The sequence below is a fragment of the Stegostoma tigrinum genome, chromosome 5 (genome assembly GCF_030684315.1).
Source record: "Stegostoma tigrinum isolate sSteTig4 chromosome 5, sSteTig4.hap1, whole genome shotgun sequence".
Lineage (NCBI taxonomy): Eukaryota > Metazoa > Chordata > Chondrichthyes > Orectolobiformes > Stegostomatidae > Stegostoma > Stegostoma tigrinum.
This window is the reverse complement of record NC_081358.1, coordinates 117,621,897-117,635,683: the sequence shown is the minus strand read 5'-3', so window position 1 is coordinate 117,635,683 and position 13,787 is coordinate 117,621,897. Positions and strand designations below refer to the sequence as shown.

Here is a 13,787-nt window from a genome sequence, read left to right as displayed (position 1 = left end):
CTTTGTCGTAATCAGTGTGAGGCTGGCCTGGGTGGTTGTCTAGCAGAGTTGGTGAGTGCGGTTACGGGGTTGAAACGCTGTCGGTTTGGTCTTTTGGAAACATGAAGTTGCTGGAAAAGGTCTGGCCGCACCTGTGAACAAAAACATCACAGAATTAACGTGTCGGTTCTCTTTCCGTTTTTATGTGGTGTTTTGGAGGTGTGCGCAGTTCGATGTCCGTCAGTAAGAGGGCGGGGCCTAATGGCCGTTGGTGGGATGGTGCGTTGCTGTGTTTGGGTGGTGGCTGCAGTTGCTACTGGAGATAAGGGCGGGGCTAGATGCTGATTGGAGGGTGGTGATAGGCGGGGCTTGAGGGCTGTTGGGAGGAAGGGGTGGTGTTTGTCGACTGCAGAGACGGTTGGCTGGCGGCGAGTTGTTTTTGTGTTGGGCTGCTGGTTGTGCATGTTGATAAACCCTGGTAAAACGGTCCCTAGCGCTATGTCGCTGCCGCCAGAAAAGGCTTTGGAACTCAAGCAAATCATTCACAATCAGCTGACCCAGGTGAGCTCTCACCGCGTCCAGCCTCGGGCTGGGGCCTTGATGTCGCCCAAGATGCGTGAGGCCGCCGTCCATATCCCAGATTATGTCTAATCAGCTACAACAATAATGGTTAACTTTTTAGCTCTTGACCTCTTTTTACGAGTTGCATTTCATAATAATTTAACCTGTTGAGTTATGATCTTTGAATGAGAGCAAATACTATGGATCTGAAATAATAGGAGAAAACGTGCGAAATCTGTGTAAAGCAAAATGCAGCATCTGTGTAAAGCCAGAAACAGTTCATGTTAACTGTTTACCTCTTTGTAGATTTAATATACAAATCATGAGCAGAAGTAGGCCATTCAGCCCTTCGAGCTGTTCTGCCTGCTCCAATAAGATCATGACTGCCTTGAAAACATTTAAGAACTCTATTCAACTGCCTTTTGATGAACAGAGGATCACAGACTCCTGTCTCTCTTTGAGAAAGCATTTCTACTTATCTTTGTTTTGAATGGATAACCCTGTATTTTTAAATAGTGACTTGTAGATCTAGATTCTCCTTTCCACATACACTTGGAATACCATCCAAAACTATGAGCTAAGTGTTGGAAAGTGGGACTAGAATAGATGGATTAGTGCAGACTCATTGGGCAAAAGGGCCTGTTTCTGTGTTGTAAATCTATGACTGTGACCTGTCAAGAGCCGTCAACATTGCGTATGCTGGCTAAATTTGCTCATGATGCCGCTAGGTAAGAAAGTAAGTTGTGAAGAAGGTATTAGGAGCCTTCAGAGGGATATAGGTTGTGAGTGGGAAATTATCTGATACATGGAACATAGAACAGCACAGCACAGGAATGGCCCTTTGGTCCATAGTGTGCCAAATATGATGCCAAATTAAAGTTATTCCTTTTGCTTGCACTTGTCCATATCTCTCTCCCCCCCCCCCCCATTCCATGCATATTCATGTGCTTATTTAAAATTTCCATAAATGCCCCTATTGTACATGTCTCCACCATCACCTTGGCAGCACGTTCTGGACTCTTACCACACTATTAAAAAGAGAATACAACTTTGCCTCTCGCATCTCCTTTGAACTTTTCCCTGTCACCTTAAATACATGCCCCCTCGTATTAGACATTTCAGTTCTCGGGGGGGGGGGTGTGGAAAGATTCTGACTGTCAACCCTATGTATGCATCTCATCATTTTATAGACTTCTGTCAAGTCTCTGCTCAGCCTTTGCCACTCCAGAGAAAACAGCCCAAGTTTTACTATCCTTTCCTCGTACCCTCTAATCCAGGAAGCATCCGCAAAAATCTCTTGTGCACCCTCTCCAAAGCGTCCACATCCTTCATGTAGTTTGACAACTAGAATTATGGCCTAACCAAAATCTTCTAAAGCTGCAACATGACATCATGACTGTTGCACTCCATTCCCTGATCAACAAAAGCAAGCATGCTTTACAATGCTAGCTCCTTGTGTGGCCATTTTTGGGGAGTTATGGCCTTTAACCCCCCAAGATCCAGTGCTGTTCAGGGTCCTCCCATTAGCTACACTTTTTCCTAACGTTTGATCTTCCAAAAATATAGCATCTGGATTAAACTCCATCTGCCATTTCTCTGACTATATCTCTGCAACTGATCTATATCCCGCTGTATCCTTTGAAAATCTTCTACATTGCCCATAACTCCAGTGATATTTTTTTTTGTATCATCTGTAAACTTACTAACCCATCCATCTACATTTTCGTCCAAGTCATTTATATATATCACAAACAGCAGGCATCCCAGTATGGATCCCTACTGAACACCAACATTCGTGGACCGCTAGCCAGCAAAACACCCTCCCACTGCTACCCTCTTGCCTTCCATGGACAAGCCAGTTCTGAATCTAAGCAGCCAAGTCACTGTGGATCCCATGCATCTTAATCTTCTGGATGAGTCCCATCAGGGACCTTGTCAAAAGCTTTATTAAAATCCATATAGACAATATCTACTGCTCTACCTTATCGATCACCTTTATCAACACCTCGAAAAATTCAATCAAGTTAGTGAGATATGACCTGCTAGGCACAAAGTCGTGCTGACTGTCCCTAACTAGGCCATGCTTTTCCAAATAAATGTAAATCCTAACCCTAAGAATTCTCTCCAATAGCTTCCTATCCACCAATGTGCAACTTACTGGTCTGTGGTTTCCTGGATTATCCTTGTTTCCCTTCTTGAACAGAGGAACAACATTAGTTATTTGTTCTCTGTTCTCACATACAATCTGAGAATTTTTTGGCAGAAAGATAAAGAAGCATGATATCTAAGTAGTGAGAGGTTGCAGAAAGATCCGGGTGTCCTAGTGTGAGAATCACAGGTGGTTAATATGCAGTAACCAGGCAAATAATCAGGAAAGCAGATAACGTGTTTTATTGCAACGGGAATTGTATGTGAGAGTAGAGGAGTTGTGCAGGGTACTGGTGAAACTACATCTGGAGTACTGTGTACAGTACTGATCACTGTAGTTTTGAACTGGTGTTAATGCATTGGAAGCCGTTCATAAAAGGTTTACTGGACCAATACTTGGAATGAGCCAATTCCCTTTGAGGAAAGGACGGACAGGTTCAGCCTGTAACTGGAGTTTAGAAGTATCAAGGTGATTTGAATCTTAAAGGATCTTGACCAGCGGATGTCAAAAACATGTTTTCTCGTGTGAGAATCAGGAACTAGAGGTCACAATTTAAAAGTAAAGAGTCATCCATTTAGGGACAGAGATGAGGGGGGTTGGTTGGAAGAAAAAACAGGGTTGAGAGTCTTTGAAGTTCCATTCCTCAAATGGCAGTCAACAGAATCTTTAAATATTTTCAAAAGCAGAGGGAAATAGCTTCTTTATTACCAAGGGGATGAAACGTTATTGGAGTATGCAAGAATGTTGAGTTGAGGTTAACATCAGATCAAACATGAGCTTCTTGAATGGTGGATCAAACTTGAAATGGCCTGCACTTTGAATATTTTAATCAGGTTGCCTCTTCATTTACATCCTTAAATAAGGAGAGCAATGCTCCAGATCTGGTTTCACCAATACCCTGTATAATTGAAGTATAAACTCCTACTTTTCTATTCATTTCCTGTACAACAAAACATGTATATATTCTATCAGTTTTCCTAATAATTTAACTTGCATTATAACTGTTTGCAATTCATAACTAAAGCAGCCAGGTCCCTCTGCATTCCAAAGCTCTGCAATCTCACACCTTTTTTATTCTTCCTGCCAAAACAGACAAATCTTTATTTCCCAAGTTTTCATCCATTTGCTTAATCACTGTATGTATAATGTATATTCCCTTTATATTCATCAGTTCCCCTTTATCCAAGCATGTTACTTCCTCAAATAATCCATTCTGTCTGATTACTTTGAACTTTTCTTAGTATTCTGCTATTGTGCTTTGATAATAGCTTCTAACAGCTTCCTATAACACGTTAAGCTAACTGACTTGTAGTTTCCTGCTTTGATGCTTTCCCTTTTCAAGTAACTGAGTTATATTTGCTATTTTATATTTAATGAAAGTTTAAATTAACACCTCACTGTCTCAACGACTACTTTTCAGATTCTAGGCTGAAGAGTTTTAGGACCAAGGAACTTGTCAGTCCACAGCTCCAACAATTTGCTCAGTAACATTTAGATTAACATTTGAGCAAGGAAAAGGTCATTGACCTAGAATGTTAACTCTGTTTCTGTTTCACTGATATATGATAAACCTGTTGAGTATTTACAATATTTACTGTTTTTTATTTTAAATTATAATTTTGTTCTGTATGTCCACTCTTCCTACTGATTGCAGAGCCTTGAGAGACAGTGTTTTTTTTCTCCCTGGTAAATCTGAATGTGGTCCTAACTGTGGGAGAACTCTGGGTAGCTGCATAGACTCTACTCAGCAAGACTTGTCAATGGTCACTTCTGCCAAATCAGAGCAGCATGAAGTAGCTTCTGCCTTGTTGATTCCTTTTGCATTGACTAGACAAAGCTCAGAAACATGGGACTAAAACCCTGCCAGAAATAGAGCAGCAGCCCCCTCCAAATAGAGGGAGTTGCAACCTCACATTTTGTATAAGGATCAAACAGTGATTAATCAGGCCATAAAAAATAGCTCTTATCTCGCTAGAGCTGCAGGGATTTTTAATTACTTTAACCTGGGGTAAGGAGGGGTGCTGTTGTCAGTTGTGCCATTTCCGGATGTGACAAACTTGCCTTTCAGTCACAATGTGCGTGTGTGTACTGCAGACATTTGTGCTCATCATGCTATGCTGTACTGAGGGAATGGCACACAGGGAGGAACCATATTTTGAATGCGATGTTAAATCCTGTCTGCCCCTTAGGAGGCACTATTGCAAAGAAAAGCATCGCGTTCCAATCAACGTTTACCTGTCAGTAAAGATTGCCAGAACAAATTTTCTTGTCATTGTCACGTTGCTGTTTGTGGCTGCTTGCTGTACATATGAAATAAAATTTATATTAAATATGAAGAAAAGACTTGCATTTATATTGCATTTGTATTTCGTAACTGCAGGATGTGTCAAATGCTTCACAGCCAATGAAGTACTTATTGAAGTGTAGTCGCTGTTATAACTTAGGAACCTGCAGCAACCAAATCGACCACAGCAAGCTGCCACAAACCCCAATCAGGTAACTGACAAGACTTTTTTGTGATATTAGTTGAGTGATAAGTATTGGCCAGCACTTCACTTTTTAAAAAATTATCTTTAGGATCTTGCCCTCAGTTGCAGCAACTGAAATGCATTACAGCCTCACTGGGTTGTCAGTGTATGTGTTATTTGTTCAATGGGATTTGAAGCTGCAACACTATCATTCAGAAGTAAGAGTGCTGTCAAAGGCAAATTTGTACCTAAGCCTAATGACAATTCAGAAGACTATAACTAGACTCTAATTTCAATCAAACTTGGACCTAATTAAGACTTCTGGGCCAAATGTCACTTATTCCATGTAAGGTAATGCAAAAGTTGAAGAGAATATTGAAGGGTAAAGTACAAGAAACCTGAGATCTCAAAGCATAATTTTGTCATTTTCAGCATTTCCTATCTTATTTTCTTTGCTGTGAATTTCTTACGTTACTTGCCCATTTGACCAAGCGAATAAGCCAGAGACCGACCGACCATCTTTCTTGTAGAGTGCTCTTGGCAGTTATGTAAGAATAATGAAACAATGTCTGACCTAGATTGAATGTAAAGCACTATATTCTGTTACCTCCTGCACAAACACAATAGATGCTAATTTTACTGTAAAGGAGCTGAAAGCTGTAACTCCATTGTGGTGGAGCACTATGGCCTGTATTTTATGATTATAATGACAGTGAAGCTGTCACCATACGATATTGAGTCTGCAATCAGTTGAAATGCTGGGATTCCACTTATCTCATTGTGAAAAACCTTCAAGAATTTTCACCTTGTTTATTGAAGTATAAGTAGGTTTTTGTTTAACTGGTATAATAACTTCACAATTGCTGCCAAATATTCTCGATGGCTTTGAAAATCTAATTTTATATTTTTAAAATTGCTGATAGTTATAGTAATGGTGACCATGAAACTAATTGTAAATTTTAGGTTTATTAATCTGAATTTAGATCCTACCAACTGCAGTGTTGGATTTGAACTCCTGTCTTCTGTGTTAGTCCCAACCTCTGTATTTATAGCCGAGTCATTGGCAAGATTGAAACATCTCTTTAGAGATGCGAAATGTAATTTTGCTTGTTCATTTAAAATTGTGAAGCAAATTTGTCACTTGACGGCATTAATAACTTGCTGATCAATTGTGAACAGATGAATGTCCATGAAAAGATCAGAGAAATCTTAGGAGAATCAGTTCGGGATGAACTAGGTGTTTCTTCACAAACTTTATCTGAGGCTGATCTCATAAAAGCATTACAACGACGAGGCATTGTGGATGATGTCATGAAGGAACTCAGATTTTTAACTGTAAGTATTTCATTGCATTGAATAGCACACTACCTGAAATATCTCCAGTATTGAAGTCAGAGCATCAAAAGCTTATTTACAATGAAAATGATTGTTTTTATATTTAATATAATTACTGAATTGGGTTATTTTAAAGTATGATGCATTGCAGTAGCTCCATTAAACCAAACATACATTTGGAGTTGAGAAGCAGGCTGATGCAAAGCTCCAGCAAGGTTCCCAAAGTTCCCTTCTGTGCAGAGGTTGCACTGTAGAAATTTGGAATGGTTACAGCTCAGAAGGAGACCATTTAGGCCATCGTGTTCATGCCTGCAATGTGAAATAGTAACTCCAATCCAATACCCCATATTTTCTCCAGTTGCCCAGGAAATTTGTTCTCTTCCAATATTTATTCAGTCTATTTTTAAAGCCATAATTGAATCTGTCTCCATAGCACTCTGGCAACGCATTCCAAATTTGTTTTTTTTGTGTCACCTTTTGTTCTTTTGCTGTTTATCTTAAATTGATGACCTTTCATTCTTGTTCCTTCCACAAATGGGCATAGTTTACCCCTGTCTACTCAGTGCAGATTTCTTGTGATTTTGAACAACTTAATCAGATCTTTTCATTTCTAAAGAGAAGAGCCCCAACTTCTCCAATTTATAAATCTAAGTAAAGCTTCTTTTCAGTGGAACCATCTATGTCACTCTTAACTGCATGTTCTGTAATGTCTTCACAACCTTCCTAAAGCATGGTGCCCAGAATTGGGCCAGCAATAATGCGTCCTTAGAAAATGTGGTGAGCGACTTCCTTGAATCACTGCAAAGCAGTTAGTGTAGGGGGTGTAGAAGGTATAGGCAGTTCCAAAATTATTCATCATGCCTAGATAATTTATTTTTTCAAAACATGTAACAAGTCATCACTAAAATGTGACCATTTGTGTGGATCTAATGATACCTTATTGTCCGAATGCAGAGTATAAATTTTAATGTCCTTTAACATTTATACCTAAAATATCAAATGAAAATGCTTCAAATAATTAATGATGGCTTTATGGTTATTATTGCTTATTTGTAGTTGCTATTATGCTTTTAATATTAGCTCAAATTCCAGATTGAAGAATTGTAATTTGGATCCATAACATTAGCCAGAGCATTGGCTCGGGAGTTTGGATTATGAATTCAGTGACATTATCACTACATCCCTGCCTCTTGATTACAAAGAAACCTTAAGTATTGAGGGAGCTAAGAATAGTTGTATATAAGACATTTCAGCAGCTTATTGTTTCACAGATTTGTTGCAATTGAAATGTTGTATTTTATTCTGGAATACTGTGATTCTATATTTCAATGTGACCGATGTTGTTTCTTGCATTTTAAAAGAATGGAATAAAGATGTTTTTCATTTCCAGGAAGCGCAGGTCAAAGAAGATATGTCCAGTTCAAAACCAGCTACTCACTTTATTGACAAAGAGCCAGCTGAATTAAGGAAAAGTGAGTGCTATGGTGCTTTATTCATTTCAGTTCATTAACACTTTATTTGCTTCTGTAAGTTCTACTGTTTAAAATGTTCTTCTTGAATGAATTATTGTTCGCAAGGCTTGCATATAATCCGTCAGTAGCACTTGATGACGATAAATAGTAAATGTACAGTGTTTCCTACTTATGCACTGTGGCAGTTGGTCCTTTTGAGCAAAGATAGAAAATTTTTCAGTAACTGTCAGTTCTCAATTTGATTCATTTTCTCGTTTCACTTTATTGGTCTCTTCTGTGGGATGGCAAAAAAGCAAGTTTTTTTTTAGAAATAAGCTGCTGCTTTTCAGGTTAGTGAGTCAGTGACTATCACAAGCATCAATGGACTAGATACTGAGCATAATGTTTATTGATTGATTAAATGTAATTCCATCAAGAATCTGTGTTGAAGATGCACTATTTCTATCGGTTATTTCGTATCTGATCACAATATTTTTCTGAATTGTTACTAACAATGAGGTTTAAACCAGTTGCAAATATTGCACACATAAAAGAACCTGCTGTGGGCAACTTGGCTGCTGCAGTTTCCTGCACTAAAATTGTGACTGCACTTGAGTACTTTATTTGCTGCATGGAGTTTGGGTTCAGAGGCTGTGAGAGATGTTTTGTAAATAGTAACTTTTCCATTAAGGTATAGCCATTCATGTTTTGCCATTCATGTTTTCCCGTTCATATTTCAGCAAGCATTGATCCCACCAGAAGAAACATATATCTTCAGGTTCTGGGTGGTAAAGCTTTCCTTGAGCATTTACAGGAACCACAGCCGTTACCAGGGCAAACATGCTCTACATTTATGCTCTTCCTACATTTCCGAAACCAGCGCTTCCGCTCTAAGCCTGTACCATGTGCCTGTGAGCCTGATCTGCAGGATGGTTTTTTGCTGGAAGTTCACAAAGACAGTTTAGGTGAGCAATGGTGCAAGTAATCAAATTTGTTCGTCAAGACAACTCACTGATTCCATCTTAAAAGGGATAAATAGCTTCAAGTAGGGGCTTAATTGACTCGTGCATGATCCCAAGGTACCAAATTATTCTGACAAATTCAACATGCTAACCTCAATACTGAGTCTGTGTTGTGTACAATGATGTCAGTTGGGATAACGGTGAGATCTTCAGATAGCTTCAGTGGTCTGAGTTAGTCGAGAGGAAAATGTTACACTTGTGTCTTCAATCACAGTATTGGAGAACAACAGTTACCTGGGAAATGTTAGTTTCACATGAGTCATCACCTTCTATGAGACGGCCGTATTTGGAGGGGAAACAAGAATGCAATATCAAATGTGTTTTACTACGTTTACCAGAGATTATTTTGCTTCTAGATACACTAGTGTGTTAACTTCTCAGTTGTAAGAAGTTGAGTTACTTTGGAAAAGGGACATGGAAAGTCAGAGAGGCTGCCGTCTGGTGTTATCAGTTGGTTCCAATGTCTCTTTCTGAGCCATGGACCATATTGTACTCTGGGAAAGGTTACAGGAAATAAAGGTGTTCACCTTTATGAATAATAATAATGTTTGTTGCACCCCAATGTTATGAGACCACCCTGAACACACAGTATGTTTAAATATAACTCTAGTTATGTTTTAAAATATTTTTCAAAGAAAGCTCACCTCTGAGCAGAGGGAAATGAACTTGGGGGTGCACAAGCCAAAAGAAAGTTACATTGCTACGACTGAGATTCTCACCCACATCACACTATCCACTATACTCTCAGCTTTAGACTAGAAATACATACAACTGTTGTAGCTGATACAAGGGACTTTTCTGAGATTTCTCACATTCCACCACCATAACTTTTGAGACCTCATTTATGCGCAAAACAGGGTTTCTACAGTGAAACTGTAGAAGACATCAAAATAATCACAGGATATATCAAAAACATGGGAGAACATTGGAGATAGATCACCATCTCCTGTTTGAGGGCAATTAGTGATGAGCAGCAAATATTGATCTTTCCAGCAATGCTAAATCCCATGCACGAATTAAAACAAAAGGCAGTGGATTTCCTAGTCTCAAAATGTAGCACTATCCAGTCCACACAGAGCTGCTTACTGAGCAGCAGGACTATTGAAGAGTTAGCTTGTAGGCCATATAATCTGATGCTCAATTCTTCTTTTATTGCTTATGTTTAGGAGATGGCAGTAAGATGGCTGATGCAACAACTTTATTATCAATCTGTGATCCTGTGCACATGGTTCTTATAAAGACAGATACATCTGGAGAAACAACTTTAATGGCTTCACACTACTTGGAATGGCGGTCATTGCTGAGTTCACCAGATGGTAAAGTGAGCATGTCTTTAGAGCTATTGGGTGTAGGTAAGAATTCCATTGCATTGCCTTGATCTAATATTTCAGTTTGGAGATTAGATTTTTTTAAATTCACTTGTGGGATATGAAATTTCTGGCTGAGCTGGCATTTAGTTGGCACTGCAAAGGTGGTGGTGAGCTGTCAAATCAAGTGCTGCAGGTACGCCCACAATGCCATTAGGGACAGAATTCCAGGATTTTGACCCAGCCACAGCAAAGGAACAGCGATTACATTTCCAAGTTGTTTTGGGAATTGCTTAGGAGGGAGTTTGCACGTGGTGGTGTTCCCATGTACCTACTGCCTTGTCTTTCTATGTGATTGTAGCTTTGGAAGGTGCTGGCTTAAGATCTTTGGCGAATTTCTGTAGTATATCTTGTGAATAGTACACACTGCGAGTGATCATCAATGGCAGAGTGCCTGAATGTTTGTGGATGTGGTGCCACTTAAATGGGCTGCTTTTTTCTGAATGGTGTCAAGTTTCTTGAGTGTTGTTGGAGCTGCATTCACCTAGGCAAGCAGAGGATATTCCATTGCACTTCTGACTTGTGCTTTGTAGCTTTGGGGAGTTGGGATGTGAGTTACTCATTGCAGTATTCCTAGCCTCTGACTTACTCTTGTAGACACTCCTATTCATGTGGTGTTAAAGTTCTGAAGTTTATAATACCAATTTGCCTTGTCAGGCTTAACTTGCTTACATGAGAGTTTTATTTTGGTTGTTACAAACAATAAAGTTTAAAAATCATTGTTTCAGTACTTGATTTTCTCTGACTTTTCTTAATAAGTAGCTGAATTAAAGGTAACTTGTGATTTAGCCAAATAGTAGCAAATTCAGTTGAGTTTCTGGTCAATGTTCACGCCCGGGAGGTTGATAGTGGGAAATTCAGTAATGATAATGCCACCGAATTTGGTGGTTAGATTGATTGTCATTGCCTAGCATTTGAGGTACTAATGTTACTTGCCACTTTTCAGCCCAAGCTTGGACATCCGATGCTGTGTCTTCATCTATCCTGCTTATTACCACCTCCAAAAAAATTTTAGTGAATTTGTCAGGCATGATTTCTCCTTCTTAAGCCATGGTTAATAATAGTATGTAATAACAATAGTATCTGTTGTTATATCCTTTATAATAGACTGTAACATTTTCCCAATGTTAAGTGAATTGGCCTGTTTTTGACTCCTTCACTTTTAAATGTTACATTGGCAGTTTTCCAAACCTCTAGGATTTTTCCAGAATGTAAGAACTCCTGGAAGAATACTACCAGTGCATCTGTTATTTCAGTGGCTACCTCTATAAATAGCCTAGAATGCATCTCATCAGGTCCAGCAGATTACTTGGCCTTCAGTTCCACTGGATTCACGAGAACTTTAGGTCTAGTAGTAGTTATGATATTTGTCTCTCCCTCTCTCTCTCTCTTCTCCTCCCCACTCCCAGTACACACACACACACACCACTTTGCCCTTTGATTATTTAGTGATTCCGGAAAGCTAGTAATATTTCCTACGTTGAAGACTCGTGCAAAGTATTCAGTCAATATCACTGCCGTTCCCTGATTCACCATTATTATTCTGCCAGGCTCGTTCTCTAAGGAAACTGCCGCTCACTTTGGTCTCTCTTTTTATATATTGAAAGAAGCTCTCGCTGTCTGTCTTGATTATTATTTAAGTTTACTCTCAAAGTTTATCTTCTCCCTTTACTTTGGTTATCTTGTGTTGTTTTATGAAAAAAACTCCCAGCCAAAACTGCCACTAATCTTTGCCAAACATATTTTCCTTTCAATTTGATGCTATCCTTAACTAATTAACCATAGTTCACATATTCCCTTGAAGGGTTATCCTGTTGTTGTGTGCAATGAACTATTTTCTTCCATATCCACCTTTGTCCCTCAACTGTTTTTTTTTCTCTTAAACTGTCTTACCAGCCAACCCCAGATAGTTCTATCCTCACTTGTGATAATCTTGCATGATAATCTGTGTCTATAAATTTGCAATTTTATGAACTGTTATGGGTATCCACGCACATGATTTTAACCCTCATTTAGAGTTCATTACTTTCTCCCTTACTCCCAACTCCATCTATTAACTTAGTAAATTCTATTTTAATTCTATCTGCCTCCCCCAGCATTTTTGCGCACACTGGTGTTCCTTTCTGATATTCTTGCACTTCTGCTGAATTAATTTAAACCCTCCCAAAAGCTTTAGCAAAACACTATGCAGGGAGCTCAGTCCTGACCCTCTACAGATGCAAGCTGTACGTAATTAATTGAGCAATTATAACAACTGTCAATAACTTAGTGTAAAGGCATGTTTTAATGACTTATTATTTCACATGACTCAAATGTTAAAACCTGTTGAATTTATAGACATTGGCTAACTTGCTACATGTTTCTGGTGATTTTTGTTTTTACCGTATTCATTAGAGGTTTACGGTTTTTTTAGAATGAGAGCTATAGTTTTGAATTCACTTAACATGAAACATTTACTCAGACAAATTCTTCTGCTTTCAGGCACAGAGTCTAAAGTTCCTGTTGGCGTTTTGAATGTAAAACTCGAAATATATCCCAGGCTGGTGCAACCATTAAACCAAGAAATAGTAAATACTCAGGTATAGTATGTCATGTTAATTGTCATTGGAGGGAATTTTTTCCTTTCGTACTGATAGGGAGAGACCAGTGAATTCTGATTATCTTGAGGAAAAACAGTTTTAAGCATCACTTGCGTTGAACTGAACTAACATCCCTTTCTGTAATACCTAACTATTTCATAGATGCATACAGCACGGAAAATAGACCCTTTGGTCCACTCAACCATGCCAACCAAGTCTCCCATACTAAACTAGTCCCATTTGGCTGCATTTAGCCCTATCCCTCTAAACCTTTCCTACTTATTTACCCGTCCAAAAGTCTGTTAAATGTTGTAACTATACACCCTTACTCTCTTAAGTAAAGAACCTACCTCTGACATCTGTCCTATATCTATCACCCCTCAATTTAAAGCTATGTCCCCTTGTGCTAGACATCACCATACGAGGAAAAAGGCTCTCACTGTCCCCCCTATCTAATCCTCTGATCTTCTTGTATGTCTCTATTAATTCACCTCTTAACCTTAGCGGCGTGGAATGCCCTGCTTGCAACAGTAGTAGACTCATTAACCTTAGGGACATTTAAATGGTCATTGGACAAACATATGGATGATAATGGAATAGTGTAGGTTAGATGGGCTTCAGATTGGTTTCACAGGTTGACGCAACATCGAGGGCCGAAGGGCCTATACTGCGCTGTTATGTTCTGTGTTCTATACTTGCTCTCGCAGTTCATTCCATGCACAAACCACTCTGTGTGTAAAATGTTGCCCCTCACATTTAAAAAAGGACCTCTCACCTTAAAAATGCCCCCTAGTTTTGAATTCCCCCATCTAAAGGCAAGACATTTACTCGTTATTTATGCCCCTGATGATTTTATAAACCTCTATAACCTCAACC

The 13,787-nt window shown here is 39.1% G+C and overlaps 1 protein-coding gene across 3 annotated transcripts in view; it reads left to right on the top strand.

The window, feature by feature from the left end:
* Positions 1–10: 10 nt before the first annotated feature.
* The window catches only part of cep76 (centrosomal protein 76), a 41,496-nt gene continuing 27,719 nt past the window's right edge, over positions 11–13,787 (top strand). The window contains exons 1-7 of one of the 3 annotated variants that reach the window (XM_048529377.2): positions 11–51; positions 5,070–5,185; positions 6,337–6,492; positions 7,883–7,964; positions 8,684–8,908; positions 10,132–10,317; positions 12,814–12,911. In XM_048529377.2, the coding sequence (XP_048385334.1) occupies positions 6,337–6,492; positions 7,883–7,964; positions 8,684–8,908; positions 10,132–10,317; positions 12,814–12,911 (747 nt within the window). In that variant the 5' untranslated portion in view covers positions 11–51; positions 5,070–5,185. Of the gene's footprint in view, positions 52–370; positions 541–5,069; positions 5,186–6,336; positions 6,493–7,882; positions 7,965–8,683; positions 8,909–10,131; positions 10,318–12,813; positions 12,912–13,787 lie in introns of those variants that run through there. The other 2 variants (XM_048529376.2, XM_048529375.2) reach the window with 2 other exon arrangements.